The sequence below is a fragment of the Scophthalmus maximus genome, chromosome 19 (assembly GCF_022379125.1).
Source record: "Scophthalmus maximus strain ysfricsl-2021 chromosome 19, ASM2237912v1, whole genome shotgun sequence".
Taxonomy (NCBI): domain Eukaryota; kingdom Metazoa; phylum Chordata; class Actinopteri; order Pleuronectiformes; family Scophthalmidae; genus Scophthalmus; species Scophthalmus maximus.
Genome location: NC_061533.1, coordinates 15995564 through 16010522, shown reverse-complemented (window position 1 = coordinate 16010522; position 14959 = coordinate 15995564). Strand labels below are relative to the sequence as shown.

The following is a 14959-nucleotide window of genomic DNA, read 5'->3' as shown; positions in this document are numbered from 1 at the left end:
GTGTGTGTTACGCAATCCCCAGGACGCGGAGCATCCAGTCAAGTGACGCGGTCGGCCAGAGGGGGGCGCGGTGCGCCCTTCGTGCTTCATTTGAATAGAACTATTAATGAGGAAGTTTATCTTCTGGTCGGCCACAGTGGACAGAGCTCGGGGACGCAGCCGAGCGGAGCACTTGCCACCCTGCAGCAGCCTCTCCGTGTGCTCCAACTTCCCGGACATGACCGTAAATCTTCATGAGCTCGAGCAATCGCGATGCACAGTGAGTGATGCCATGGACAGTGTTGCCCGCAGACGTGTTCTACGAGGTTCGTTGTGCGACTAACACCCCCTCCATCATCACCACCATCATCTTCATCATCACCACCACCACCACTGTGCGTCTCCTCTTCTCGGCGCTCTGGACGGATCATCAGTGGAAGTAGCCCGACTGTGACAATCCATCCACTACGCGCAGTGTGCTCAGGCTGGCTGGCTGCTGCACCGGCACCATGGAGCAAAAATCGCCCAAGGATGAGAGCAGCCCCAAGGGACAAGAGTCCTACCAGCGGAGGATGTGGAAGAATTTCCAGGGGAAGACCAAGCCCTGGCTCAGTCCGAAACTGGGGTCGGAGCGTCGCGGCGCCGGCGGCGCGGAGGGCAGCAAGAAGGAATCGGGGCTGTGGATGTTCAAAAGGAAAAAGAAACAGTTGGACCGGGTGTTCTCGTCGTCTCAGCCGAATCTGTGCTCCCCCGCGCCGGCTCCCGTTGGCGGAGACGAGCGGTCCACGGGGGGCGACGCGGTCCCCGGCGCCAGCGCGGACGGACGGCGCCTGCTCCATCCCCTGGGCGCAGCCTCCGGAGCCACGGGGAGCAAGCCCGAGCTGGCGACGCACGGGAGCCCGGCACTCCACGTGTCCCAGCTGATCGCGCACCAGCAGAAGAGCTCCTCTCTCGGCTCGGCGTGCTTCGAGAGACTGGCGGTGGACCCGGCCGCGGCGGCGGGAGAGGAGGAGGAGGAGGCGGTGGAGGAGGAGGAGCAGCCGCGTAAGAACGCAAGTGATTCTGTGAGTTAAGACACGTGTGGTAAAACACTCATTGGGTAAATCTGTTACTACCGAGCGAGGCCAATGCAAACATTGCAACCCATTAGGAGGTGCTGCGTTGCCCTGGAAGTTAAATGCAGGGAACAAGTTCCATGATGCTGCGCCATGGGTACCACGTGGAGCGCCCCTGCATCCTTCACCCGTGTGATGCCCTGCAGCGTGTGTAGGGCTGTGTGGGCCAGACGACTGCTGCCGATGTGTGATCGTCACCAATAGCGCACTCTGCCTGTACACCACAAGCTACTTGATTTGATATCATATTACTGTACCACTGCTGCCTTGCCTGGCAGAGTATAATCTCATTTTCTCTAATTGAAAATCTCATTTTAACACGGGCTACATGCACTGATATTCTTGCACAGCCGCCTTTTTGCATGCACTCACCCTTTTCCTCAGTCCATCTGTCACAGTGCCCCTTGTGTGTATGAGGCTGTGAAAAAGGCCCCTGTGTACACGCTGAAGGGTTTACGATGCCTTTCCTTTCCATGAAAAGTGGCCCAGTATTTAGGCAAATGGATACCGGGCGTCCCAAGAACATTGATGGAGATGGCTTTCAGGTATAATTCCACAGCGCTCATCATGCTGAGTCAGGGTATCCCAGGAGAACCAGCATCAAGCGGATATGTCAGTTAGAGTAGGACTATGGCCACAAAAATGAGGAGAAAGAGAAAACGTGAAAGTCAAATCATACGGACGATAATGTCTGATGAGAATGGTCATTGAGAAAAAAGCCTTTGAGGTAATTGCCCGACTTATGGCTCATCCCCTGAGAGAAATCCAATTCCTACAGCAGGCCACGTCATCTCTGTCCCGCTGCCAGTTGTGAAAACTATCGAAGATGAAACATGACTGTGTGTGAAAGCCAATAAGTGCATTCTCGTCTGCGGCAGCGGTTATTGGAAAAGCTTTTCATCTCATCACTGCATTTGAAGTATTCCAGACCTGCTCCTGAGCACCATCCAGATCCCCGTCTAAAAGTAATTTAGCATACAAGAACAGCTCACCCCACTGAAGCTGGTGCCAGGGATCTCGTATCCATCAAATCTGTAGGAGAAGTGCATTGCACTCAGCTGTAGAGGTAAAAGAAAGCAAGCAATGATGACTTCATTTGAAATTGATCTTGCAGATTCATCACAGCACTTGCCACATCACATTATACAAAGAGGTCGCACTTTGCCAAATAAAGTTTTAGCGTTCAGTGGAAGCCATTATTGTTTACCTCCGTTTGTTGCCATGTTTTTTCTGTTCTCGAGTCTTTTTTTTTTGGTGCCTGAGAAGACTCGTCTGAACAGTTTCTCAGGGAGGATAGATGCAAGTTCCTCAGCAGTTAGCCTGCATGTATAATCACTGATGTGAGATATACAGTACGATGTAAATCTATTATGTAATGAGGTTACGGCAAGAAGAAATGAGACAAAGGGGGCATCAGATGATGGGCAATGACAGGAAATATAAATATGATCAGACAGCGTCAGTGAGATTAAATGAGGCAAGAAGCAAGATGATGTGAAGTGTGATAAAAAGAAGATTAAGATGAGAGGGAAAGAAGTGAAGAAAGAAGAGATGAGAACAGATGAGATGAGATTGGAAGTATTTTTTTTTCCCTAAGGGGAAAAGCATTCATCCACAAACCCGGCATTAGCTGAGTGTGTACAACTTCTCATAACTAAAGTAAAAGCACAAAGCCCCCAGCCCCAATCTCATGAATTAAATAAGAATATATATAACAAACATAACAACCCAAAAGCCATTTCTTGGTTTGATTTGGAAAGTGAGTGATGGAAGGGATAATTGCCAAGTTCTGGAAGTCATTTCATTATTGAATGGGGTAAAAAAAAATTAGCACATTTAACTTTTACTGCTGACAGTGCAGAACGTGTGCGTGCGTGCGTGTGTGTGTTTGAGAGAAGGCTACAGTAAATAATGATGGGGAAAAGGACCTGCTGAAATCAAAATTCATTAGCGTAATCGTTCTGGTATTCCCTTTCATTCCCCTTTACACGCTCTCACTTGTCTCAAGGACTTACACATTTTGAATCAATATACAGAGTCATTTAGGAGGAGTTAGAGTGGTTACTGTATTTCTTATGTTCTGTGGCACCCTTTCTTTTAAATTTTAAAAATTGCATAGGATTTATCCCGTCCTAGTCTCTTCTTCTCGTTCTAGGCTATAACTGGTTTTATTGGAACTACAGAGGTTTGCGTTTGTTCTGTAGCACAGTGGGTCATTATTATCAAATTCTTTGAAGAGTCTGGTCTAACCTCTTACCTTTACTACATGTGTACAGCAGCTTCATGACAATGTTGCATCCCAGTGTCTCCCAGCCACTTTTTGGCCAGTTGAGCTAAACCTTTTCAATTTCACACTCTTATCTGTGCTTCTCTGGAGTGGTTAACCCTCTACCATTCAGTTTCGGGCAGAGTTGTCCCCCTGTCGTTACCAGATTCACTTGAAGAACAATGTTACTTTAAGACATTGTAATACTGTAATACCGGGGTTAGGCATATTTTTGGATGTAGATACTTAACTCTGCCCTGATCGAGCAAACAACAAAGAATTGTGAACACAGGCTGTGAATTCTAATGATAATAAATGAACACAAAAAATAAACACTCATATTATCTATATTATTATCCTCAAGTTAAGTAGCTGTTCATGCAAAATGAATCACTGATAGATAACATCTCAAAAAATGCTTTTGGGCTGCTTCAAGACTACTTTCTCTGTGTTTTACTGAACCAAATGGAACTGTCTTATTTATTTCTTGCCTTTCAGCCTCACGTCTGGCATAGTAATACAGGTTCTTCATTCCGATTCCCTCGGCCTCATTAACATGTCACTGTATCTGCCTGTATAGTAAGCTAAGCTCAGTTTCATTTGCTGAAGATAAAAAAAAAGTTTTCAAAAGCCAAGCTGAAAGTTAAAGTGGTAATTAAAACTAAGACGAAGTGTCTCGAATAGGAGCCCAACGTCACATTTTGCGCATTAAAGGGATAGTTCAGTGATTTTGAAGTGGGGTTGTATGAGTTACTTATGCATAGTTAATATGTGACCTTATGGAGATGTGGAGACCGAAAAAAACTCTATTTCGCCACATTTTCAAACCTTCAAAATATCCATTCAATTGTACGCTAAAGGTTGTCTTTTTTTCACTGCTTTAGTTCTGTCTGGCGGACAAGGGAAGCGGTGAAAAAAAAAACGCCCTTCAGCGTACAATTGAACTGATATTTTTTTTTAGATAAGCGTTTAAAAATGTGGCGAAAAAGAAGTTTTTCGGTGGTCCCCTCTGCAACAGTGGGACGCCGCTAAATGACATCGCTGATCACCATCTCCATAAGGTAACACACTAGCTATGCATAAGTAACTCATCATCAGCTGCCCGTGGCCCCAGCCGGTGAACTGCACTCCAACGTGGCCTCTTCTGCCTTGTTTGGAAATCGGTGTTTTCCACATTCATGAACATGATCGTCGCCAAACAACGAGGAGCCGCGTTGCGCCCGGCGTGAAGGCCCGGTTAGTGCACCTGCACCCGCCCTCTGAGACTGAAGGGCTGTAGTGATGACCCCGAGATGTGCAGCACATATCATTAGATGGTGAGCAAAGGCTCGGGCTTTGTCACTGCTTTCCTATGAGTGTCGCTGTCCATGGTTTTGAATTGTGAACCTGTGTGTTAGTTAAGGTGGCATCTCAAACCACGATCAAATGGACACCAGTAGCATCGACCTGATATAGTGCATCTGGCCTCTTATTTATAATCTCAGTTTAGTTTGGTTCTTTGTCTCCATCTTTAACCATAAAGTAAACCAAACTGTGACTTTGATTATGAGTGTTTATGCCACTTGTTCCTATGAAAATGCAATTTGTTTTAATATAGGATTGTCTACATTTTCACATCTCTTATTTAAGACATGCATATTTCCCGAACTCCCAGTATTCTGCTTCCAGTTCTCAGTCGTCCCTTCCGTCCTCCTTCCCCCTTCTCCACCGCTCAGCTCGTATGGAGAAGTTTAAAATATTTAACACATATGAACTAGGGAAGTGGGTTTCTGTGTCACAGAGGCTCAGAGCCGTAATGCTAAATATATATCCAATGTAAAAGATGCGTGGTGGGTATTTCACGTCAAGTAAATCAGTTGTAACATTCGGAGATGATACATATTCGGATGAATTTGACCCTAGAATATGACCAGAAGGGCTTCATCGTTTTTAAACCACTGAGTATTAGTCCTTCATATCCTTCATTATTTCCCTTTATGCTTTTAAAAATGGTGCAGTTTGTGGAGAAATATCGGGTTAATAACACTTTCTACATGAAGTCTTTGCAGATCCACGTTTTTTGATACATCTCCTTTTCCTTATATAAACCGCTGTTGTCTTGCAGATCGGTCCAGCTGCTGTAGATTCACTATGTGTCAAGGGAGGTTCTCGGTCTAAAATCTGTAAATCCTGTAAACCGTGCTTGTTAGGCTGGCTATTTCAATTTCCTGAAAGGAGTCAAGGATCAAGCATTTAGGATAGTTGACATATGTCAGTACATATTGCATGTGAGATACTGTAATTCGGGGATGATCTTAAATGATAGTCTTCTCTTGATAGTCTGCAGTGACTGAGAAATGAGGCGTGTTTAGATGTCCTGTCATGGAGAAAAAGAAACATCATGGCCACTAGGGAACAGCCTGGCCTTGTTCCTCTGCATCCTGATGACAGCTTAAATGAGGATTCATTACAGCCCGGGGAGGGCGGTAACAGACACTGACAGACGGATGATTGATGCTGACCTCGAAGGTGTCTGGGCAACGAGAACTAGGAGGAAAGAAATCACACTAGTGAAAGTATGGCTGACACCCATTTGGAGACGTTGATAGATTTTCGCTCTCACTTTTTGATTCAGTGTCCCATACTGCCTGGTGTCTGCTTCCCACACATCTGAGCGTACCTCTCTCTCTGCCATGGACACGTGTGTGTGTGTGTGTGTGTGTGTGTGTGTGTGTGTGTGTGTGTGTGTGTGTGTGTGTGTGTGTGGACAATATGAAATGGACAATTCTGGTGGTTTTATTTGGCTATTAGTGCTGTTGTGCGCAGCACATTTAGATTTAGTTTGGGGTTTAAGGAGCCGGTGTAATGGCTCAGTCATTTGCGGTGTCGACTAAAGGCCAGAGAGCTGAGAATTATGCCTTAGTTTGTGTTCCCAAGAGTCATTTTGATGCACTGGAAACAGAGAGTATTATCTGTTTACCATACATGAATATGTGACCTGATAAAACGGTGTAATTGCTTTCTGCTTACCACTACCCTAGAAAATGATTGAAGAATAAGTTATATAGCCTTCGCTAAGTTTTGCGTAATTGAATCTCTTTTTTTTGTCTCTGGATTTTTGTTTAGTCTTTATACGATTATTTCCTTGTTTTCCTTTTTAAAAGATGTTGTTATTCCTGATTTATTCAAAATATTGGATGAATGAGAGTAATTCTTGATTTTAATTATTTGCCTCAAGTTTTTGTAGTAGTCATGTTCGTGTTGTGCGCTAAATGAAGAACTTAATACAGGAAAGACTGTTTGCGGAGGAGTAAAATGATGAAACAACACACGCATTTTATTTTGAAAGCTGTTGTGCTGCTGTATTAGCCATCGGTTAATATAATATCATTTAGGCAGATTATTCCATTGAGAAAGTTACCAAATTCAAATAGGAACCAAATAATTATCTATAATGCTAATGCCTATCTTGAACAAAAATAAAAAATAAAAACAAACAAACAAAAAGTTTTAATATAATATAGAAATAAATGACAAAAAAAGCTGCAAATCAACGCCTTGTACAGGCTGGGATTTACAAAATGTCGATTATAACAGTCGGTAATTTGTTACTATCAGCTGAGTCTTTCTGCACCAAATTCAACAGCCAGTTAAACCTTCACTTGATCGACAGCAACTTTTCACTGTATTCTGACTGTCCTATATCCTCCTCTGTAGCCTGTTAGTTTGTGTTCCTGCAGCAAGGCCCCAAAACCTTGTGTTTCTGTCAGTCCTTTCCCTCAGTGGTCCAGGAAAAGGTCTCATTATCCTCCCCTCCGTCACTTCTCACTAAGCCCTTGAAGGATAACCTTAACTTCACTGTTCCTCCCCATCTATCGCACACATAACCTCCTCCGGTCCGAGCCACCGTCTCTCCGACAACAACGCTCCTCCCTTAGCTTTCTGAGGACAAGTGTAAAGCTTTTCTCTGCCGGTCAGAAGAGCAGTCTGTGTCCTTCAAGATGGCAGCGCTGCACTGTGACTTTGTGTTGCCCTGCAGCATCGTTCTCTCCAGTCTCCGTCAGTCCCACTGTCTCGTGCACGCTCACCCAAGCACGTACGCATGCAGCCAAGGTAATCACAGGCATACACACCCATACACTCACTCGTCTGAGGCCCCGAGTGTTATTATCAACAAGGTTAACTTTGAGAGTGTAGACCACTAAATGATTCCTCAATGGCAGCTTTACTCAGACACAGAGAAACTGATTGATGTGGTATTATGCTCAGGACCCCCCCCCCCCCCCCCCCCCCCCCCTTAATACAGCAACATGCAATCATCAGACACACAAATTATTGACAAAGGCCAAAAGCAGCGGCAGACATTGACAGTCAGAGTAACGAGAGAGCAGGAAGAGATAGGTCAGCCCTTTAAATCAATAGATTGAGTCAGGGGTGGCTTGCGAACCCTTAATGCTGCCCCCGGTCCGCATAGATTAATCATCGCTGAGTCGAGTGAGACCAAAGCGGCGGCTCTGTGCAGTAGAGGATGTGTGTGTGTGTGTGTGTGTGTGTGTGTGTGTGTGTGTGTGTGTGTGTGTGTGTGTGTGTGTGTGTGTGTGTGTGTGTGTGTGTGTGTGTGTGTGTGTGTGTGTGTGTGTGTGTGTGTGTGTGTGTGTGTGTGTGTGTGTGTGTGTGTGTGTGTGTGTGTGTGTGTGTAGGGATGTTGGTCAAATTACAGATGGCATCCAACAATAGCCTGCTGTTTGACATTTGTTGAATATCGGGAAGCAGATATGCGTTTGTCTGAAAGGAGAAGTCGAGTGAACAAAGACAATGTGAAACTTTAAACAACCCAGCGGTCGATCTATGACCGCTTTTATAAGTGGGTCGGGTGCAAAAGATGAAGGGACAAACCCCGGCAGACAGACAACAATAAAATGGCACAGGTGAGCCGTGGTCATTTCTTTTCCAGACAAAACAACACGCGGTGACCAGAGGCTGTGGGATGTTTTCCCTGCTCCGCATGCTAATCCAACATAGATCATTTGCAACTCAATGTGCGCCGCACTTCCTCAGCGGTGAGGCAATATTGAATATTTGCAAATGAGCTCCCCTGTAGCATAGATGAAGCTGTCCCAATAGTCACAGAGTCACAAGTGTTCCCGCGGCCCATTGAGATCAATATGGGAGCTCGGCTGGGCGCTAGAAGTACTGCATATTGAGAGGACGTGTGTGCCTCTCATCACAGACACCTATTGTTTTCCCAGTGTTCCAGGTTCCCAGTTCCATTCACCTGTTGTTCAATATCAATGTGGTCCATTATGCTAATAAACCCAATGAAGAATTTGAAATGAGCTCATTTACTTATCAGCACCCCTGTGCCTAATTCGAGTTCCACATTAGAATATTTAATGCACATGTACATGGCTCAAAGTATCCTGTGTGCGTATTCTATATTGTTCTTAGAAATGTGGTAAACCAATTTTTGTGCTCGCTGTAGCTGATGACGGGACAAGATGCCTAATGTGACCTTTGGTCTGTCTGAACTGCCGTTTTATTTTTAACACCGAGCTGTTCTTTAATGATGATGGCATTATTTGGCCAAGAAAAATAAAGATATATACCACTTTCACTACTCAAGTTGTAAACACTTCAAATATGATCACACAAATAGACATAGTCAGGGCAGCTGTTTTTACAGGCCTGTTCAGGTACGATGAACCATGTGACTCAAACTAATCAAGTCAATAGGCTTCAACATTCCAAAGACGTTCTTTCTATCGTGGTCCTCGTTAGTGCATCAGAATCTCCTTTTTTTTGTTGTATATGGTCATAACATTTTTAGAAAGTGTGTATTGTCGTATAGTTGAGTCCATCGGAGACTTTTGAACTCAAGGGAACATCTTTAGGAGGTCTACTGGGAAGTCAATGTAATCGGCTGAAAAGCCCCAGTATTGACCCAGAGACGAGAGGGTGTGAGGGGCTTAAATCTATGGTCTCATTAGTTTTTAATTAGTTTTGTATTTTTTTGTTATCGGCTCATCTTAAAGTTTAAAGAGAAAGTGTATGTGTTTACATGGCCGCCTGTTAAGGAAAAAGAAAGGAGAGCAAACGTGAAAAGTAATCAGAATCATGTTTTACAAGGAGTCTAGTCTCACATACAAGGAATTAGCATCATAATAGTTGTTCTTTTTGAGCCTCTCTATGAAACGGGCATTTTGTTTTGGGGCTGTGGCTTTATGTTTTGGCACATCACCATCACATTAGTAAAGTGTTACACACTGCAGAGGAAAGAACTGACATCCCTGCAGTGTTTCTGTGTTTCATTCAGGCGACAGAGATGAAAGTTGGTGACATTGGTATAGAGTTCGGGAAATATAATAAGGGACAGTCATTTATTTCAACGACCAGCTCATATCTTTCTATGGGACTTCTCTTTAGTGATGTCTAGTGAATCTTCAGTGAATGTTGTAGTTCATAAGAAAGTAGAACCGAGTCACCGCCGGGCCTGATTGAGTCGAGTTGCAGTTCCATTTGCTGTAAATGACTGGACAGTCAGGGAGTCATATAATACTAATACAAACAAGTTCATCATAATGTGTCCGTAACAATTTCCTCTTGGGGGTTAGATGTTGGTCATACTGGATATTAGTTTATACATAGTTTGGTAAATGTTTTTATTTAATTTTATAGGTGATTTATTTTCTTCTTTTCTCTGTTTTGTTTACCTGATTGTGCAAAGTGACTCTTTGGCTCGGGGGTTAAATCAATCTTAATTTAAGGTTAAGGTTGTTTGGTGATGTAGAGAGACTTTGAAATATCCAGATATCTGCATCAGGATTAATGAACAGGACTCATGTTGGAGCCCATCTGATTCCACAGTGTGGTTCAATATGCTCAAGGCGATTAGAAACGTTACATTAGAGCCTATAGGCTTTAACCATATAGACTGCTAATGTTGTAAATTCTACTTTGGAAAACACAGAGTACACTTTGTTTTAGTTAAACATTTACAGTAAGCACTCAGTCGATACAGCAAATTGAAATGAGTAAAACAGTGGATTAAGGACACATTCCCATCCAAGCACGTTCAATTTTTCTATAATTCTACACAAGAAACATACAGTTCAGTAGGCGGATTAGACAATGTGGCAGATTCTCTTATTTACAAAGGTGCCAAAAGAGATTCCCGGTTAGTTCAACTCATACCGCTGCAGGATTCTGTTCTCGTTGGCTTGCCATCTGCACACGGAGCAGACGGCCGCCTGCAGACACGTCTGCTGCCGCTGTCCCGGAACATTGGTGTGGAAGGATGCACCTCGTCATGGCCGAGCAGAGCTGGATGTAGAGAGAAGGCCTGGTTTGGTTATGTAAAGCATTGTGCGTGTCAGATTTGATGAAAACGACAGTGGTGACAAACAGTGAAAGCCTGCTGCTCTGCACAGTTGCCCGTGAAGCACGTTCTGCGGCGCCGCCTTTACTGATGACAATGTGAAAGTGTTTGATGTAATGGGAGAGAACAATGACATGCATCTATGGCCTCATTAGTTTTTAATTAGTTTTGTATTTTTTTTGTGTATGCGTGTGCATGGGCGCCTGTTAAGAAAAAAAAAAGGAGAGCAAACGTGGAAAGTAATCAGAATCATGTTTTACAAGGAGTCTAGTCTCACATACAAGGAATTAGCATTATAGATTGGTGCATAACAAACATAGAAAAATAAGGACAGGATAGCTTAAATTTTAAATAATCTAATCTTATCTTAAATAATTGGTAATGATTTAAAACACATTTCCAGCAATTGTAGTTCACCTAATCTCTTGGATCAAAAAGCACCTTTAAAGTAAACCAAAAGATAAGAGGATGCTATGTTTATATGGAATGAGGTCTGGATTATAGATGAGTCTGTATCTAGCTCTTAAACATAAACTGGACAGCTCAACTTTCACTACCATAGCTAATGTTTATTTTTTTTTCTTTTCATGTTTGCATCATTTGTTTTCTAGGTCATCAGATAGATTAGAAGTTTAAGTCTTAATCCAGGTGTTTTGAGTCAGTCCCTGAAAGCTCCGACTCATCACTTCATAATAGTTGTTCTTTTTGAGCCTCTCTATGAAGCGGGCATTTTGTTCTGGGGCTGTGGTTTTATGTTTTGGCGCATCACCATCACATTAGTAAAGTGTTACACACAGCAGAGGAAAGAACTGACAGCTACATCCCTCCAGTGTTTCTGTGTTTCATTCAGGCGGCTGTGTCTGCGTGCAGACTGCCGATCGGCTGATGTTGAGCCCGGCCTGTTGGGGAATAGACTCAGGGCATGAAATCGGTGTCTATCCTGCTTCAGAGGGTTAAAGCCATGGGTCGTGTCAACATTAACTTTCGTGACGCTGCTGCTGAATTTGGCTCGCGCTTGGACTTGGTGCCACCTACTGGTGCCACCTCTGCTCTGCTTTCTGAACACTGCACTCTCTTCCACGTGATTAAACGTTGTTTGACTGTAGCTTTAAAGAAATTATTGGACACCATTCACACATAAATCAGTCTCTTAGATTATAGTGGTTGTAATGCACGTATGACTGGGCATTTTGTTTGTTGTTGCCTGGAATTTGGTTCTTAAATTATCTTAATATTCAAACCAGCTTTCAGTCAAACCGGCTTTAAGGTCAGGGGTCACATCAGTTACACCATGTGTAGATATTCGGGCTTGTGCATGCAAGTTTTTATGACCTATTTATCTTTTAGTTCTGTTTCTTTTCTGTTTAATGTAGTGTTAAGAAATAAACGAGGGCTGCTTCTAATATTATCTTTTTTCGTCAGCAAGTGGTAGCAACATATCATATTATGTATATTCAAATATAACGATTTGTAAATTATGACTTCCATGGTGGTGAGATGTGGTGAGAAGGAGGTGCACAGTCCTAATATGCTATTGCAGGTTTATTTATTTATTTAATAAAAAAAAAAAATCTCCAATGCATGTGTTCACGTGTTGTGTTGCACATGCAGATTGCATTTGTGTGTACAGCTGTTGGTTACACACAGAAGGATTTGTATGACTGCTGAGACCTTTTCTCAGTGACCTAATCCCATGTTTTGGACTGTATCCAGAGTGCTATATAGAAACCAGGCCGCTTCACTGCTCCATTTGGTCTCCACTATAAAGAGCCAGTGAATTTATTAGCTTGCCTATAGTGCAGAGTCCCCACTAGAAAATCAATCATCCGACGGAGACTTCTGAATTAGCATTCGTTTTCATGAACTGATTGAAGCCACATCAGGTTAAATGATTTCAGTTTTTTCCACCAGGCATCAATCATGTCATGGAAACTTCTAAACGTATAATTCACACCATGTTTTCCTCCTAAAGGAATCTGTAATGATATATTTGTGTTTTTAGATTGATTAACCCTGAAGGTCTGAAACCTCTGACAGGATTCTAATTAATCTTCTGAATTTGTTTTTCACGTGATCAGTTTGAGGACGGATGACAAATTAAGGGGGAAACGTGAATAAATGATTAAATGACAAAATGACACAGGCCCCATCTGTAAAGTATGAGGGGTTTGAGGAGTATGGACATTTTATGAAACATATGCCATCGCCTTCACAGACACTTGATCTCACCCCAATAGAAAAACTATAGGAAATGTCGCACTGATATGTTATGCAGCTCTCTCCGCCACCATCATCACAACACCAAACGAGGGAACACCTTTTGAAGGAATGTAGTTTCTGTGTTTTCAATGTTTCGCTGCATTACATCAAACTGATGAGTCATACATTGACACGCTGAAGTTTTGAAGCCGGGATGCTTTCAGACGGATGCGTATGAGAAAGTTGATGTAGGCGTCTGGGAACAAACTTTTGATCCGTATCTCTGCCAAACACTTTTAGCAACAGAACCCTCTCCCCCTTGTGATCTGTTGAATATATCTCACGACTTAAAATGGGTTTTTGCAGAACATAAGAGCTCTGTGCACCAAGTGGATTTGAGGTGGGAATAGAAGAGAATGCGGATGCTGTGGGGGAAAAGACACATTTGTGCAGTTCACAGAAAATTTACCAATAGTTCCACTTTGGTCAGCTCATAAATCACACTGCAGAAATCTGCAGCAGCAACAACACAGAGCACAGAGGGAACCACGGCTGTTTGTCTATCTATTATGCTATAGCTGGAGATTGTACTGCCTTTGCACAATGTTTTATTTTCTGATTACAGTCATACTCATATTCTTGTGAGCTCTCAAAAAGACGAATGAAAAGTATTAAGTTGAGCTGCATCTATCAGTCCTCATCATCAAATCTCTCCCACTTACAATACGTATGACGCTGAATAGGGTCACTGAAAAATGTCTTCATTTTTGTCATCGGGTCTGCTCCTTTCACCTTTTTCTTTGTTTGTCGCTTTGATGCAGGAGGTGCTGCCCCTCCCAGTATTTCCTGTGGGTCAACTGGTTTGGCTGTGTTATAGTTTCCTCTCTTTTCCTGTTCGTCCTTCCATTTCCTCCACCGTCTCTCCATCAGCAAAGCCTCTTCCTCTTCCTCCCTCGCCACCTACGTGAAAAGGGTTCCTTGAGCTTTTCCTCCTCTGATTCCTTCATCAACTTGTTGGTGTATGCACCAGTATCATCCATTTTCCTTCGCCACCATAACGTCATCCTCTTCTCTCGTTCCAGCCTGTTGTCATGCACTAATCTCTCTCTTGCTTTTTTCCGCCATCAGTTCTCTCATTTCCTCTCTGTGAATCTTACACGAGAAGCTTTTTGCATGTCTGCAAGTTTGCATCTTTAGCTGTCTATTAAACCCGTCCTGTTGATCCAACTGATGCAGGACCTCATGAGACTGAGATGTTCCTGAGATGTTGGGATCTTCTTGTCCAACGTTCTGTGTGGAAAAACAAACAATCTTTTTGTGGTTATGTCATCCTTTTTCCTCTAAACCATGGCCACATGTGACTCAATTCAGATTTTCTGGAAGGTGTGAATTAACTTCTGATGACCAGACACGGTAACAAGACACCATCAGTAAACCACCAGTAAAGCATCATTTTATATAAAAAATATGTGAGAAGCATTTGATCTCCATCACTCTCACCCATCTCATGTTACAGAAACACTTTAGTGATTAAATGTATCGATCCACGCTGAGTCATGCACACATGAGACACATGCTTCAACCTGGAATTCATATTGCCGAGTGCTCCACAAGGCAGCAGCTCAAACACATCATCAGAATTAAATAGAACAGCTATGAAAGTAAAAATTCGGCTAAAATCAGGAAAGGTTCTCCGATTAAAAGTATGTCTTTAAGAAGGGACTTGAGAGAAATCTGTGAGTGAGCCGACATGATTTCCACTGGCTGATCATTCCAGAGCCTGCAAATGCTTATCGCTAGTTTGTTGTGAAAATGTGCTGCCTATTTGTACAGTTGCCACATTGGAAACAACACTAGTGGAAAACCTTTGTTATGTTGATTATGGCTATCTATTCCTGACTAATAGGGTCAGAAATATCTGTAATGGTTGGTGTTGTGTCACAATTCCCATCAGAGACCTGCCTGCTGTTCTGTGTTGTGCTGGAGTCTCCACCTCCAACAGGTGGCTGCTATTTCTAAGTCCTGATTAAAGCCACAGGCCATAGT

At 43.1% G+C, this 14959-nt stretch overlaps 1 protein-coding gene across 8 annotated transcripts in view; it reads left to right on the top strand.

The window, feature by feature from the left end:
- The first annotated feature begins 54 nt into the window (after positions 1–54).
- mctp1a (multiple C2 domains, transmembrane 1a) overlaps positions 55–14959 on the top strand; it is a 127425-nt gene continuing 112520 nt past the window's right edge. For all 8 annotated transcript variants that reach the window (XR_004794578.2, XR_004794577.2, XM_035640198.2 and 5 more), the window contains exon 1: positions 55–1043. Coding sequence is in view for 6 of the 8 variants with exons in the window: in XM_035640198.2 (XP_035496091.2) it covers positions 489–1043 (555 nt within the window). In the remaining 2 variants the exon portion in view is untranslated. The remainder of the gene's footprint in view (positions 1044–14959) is intronic.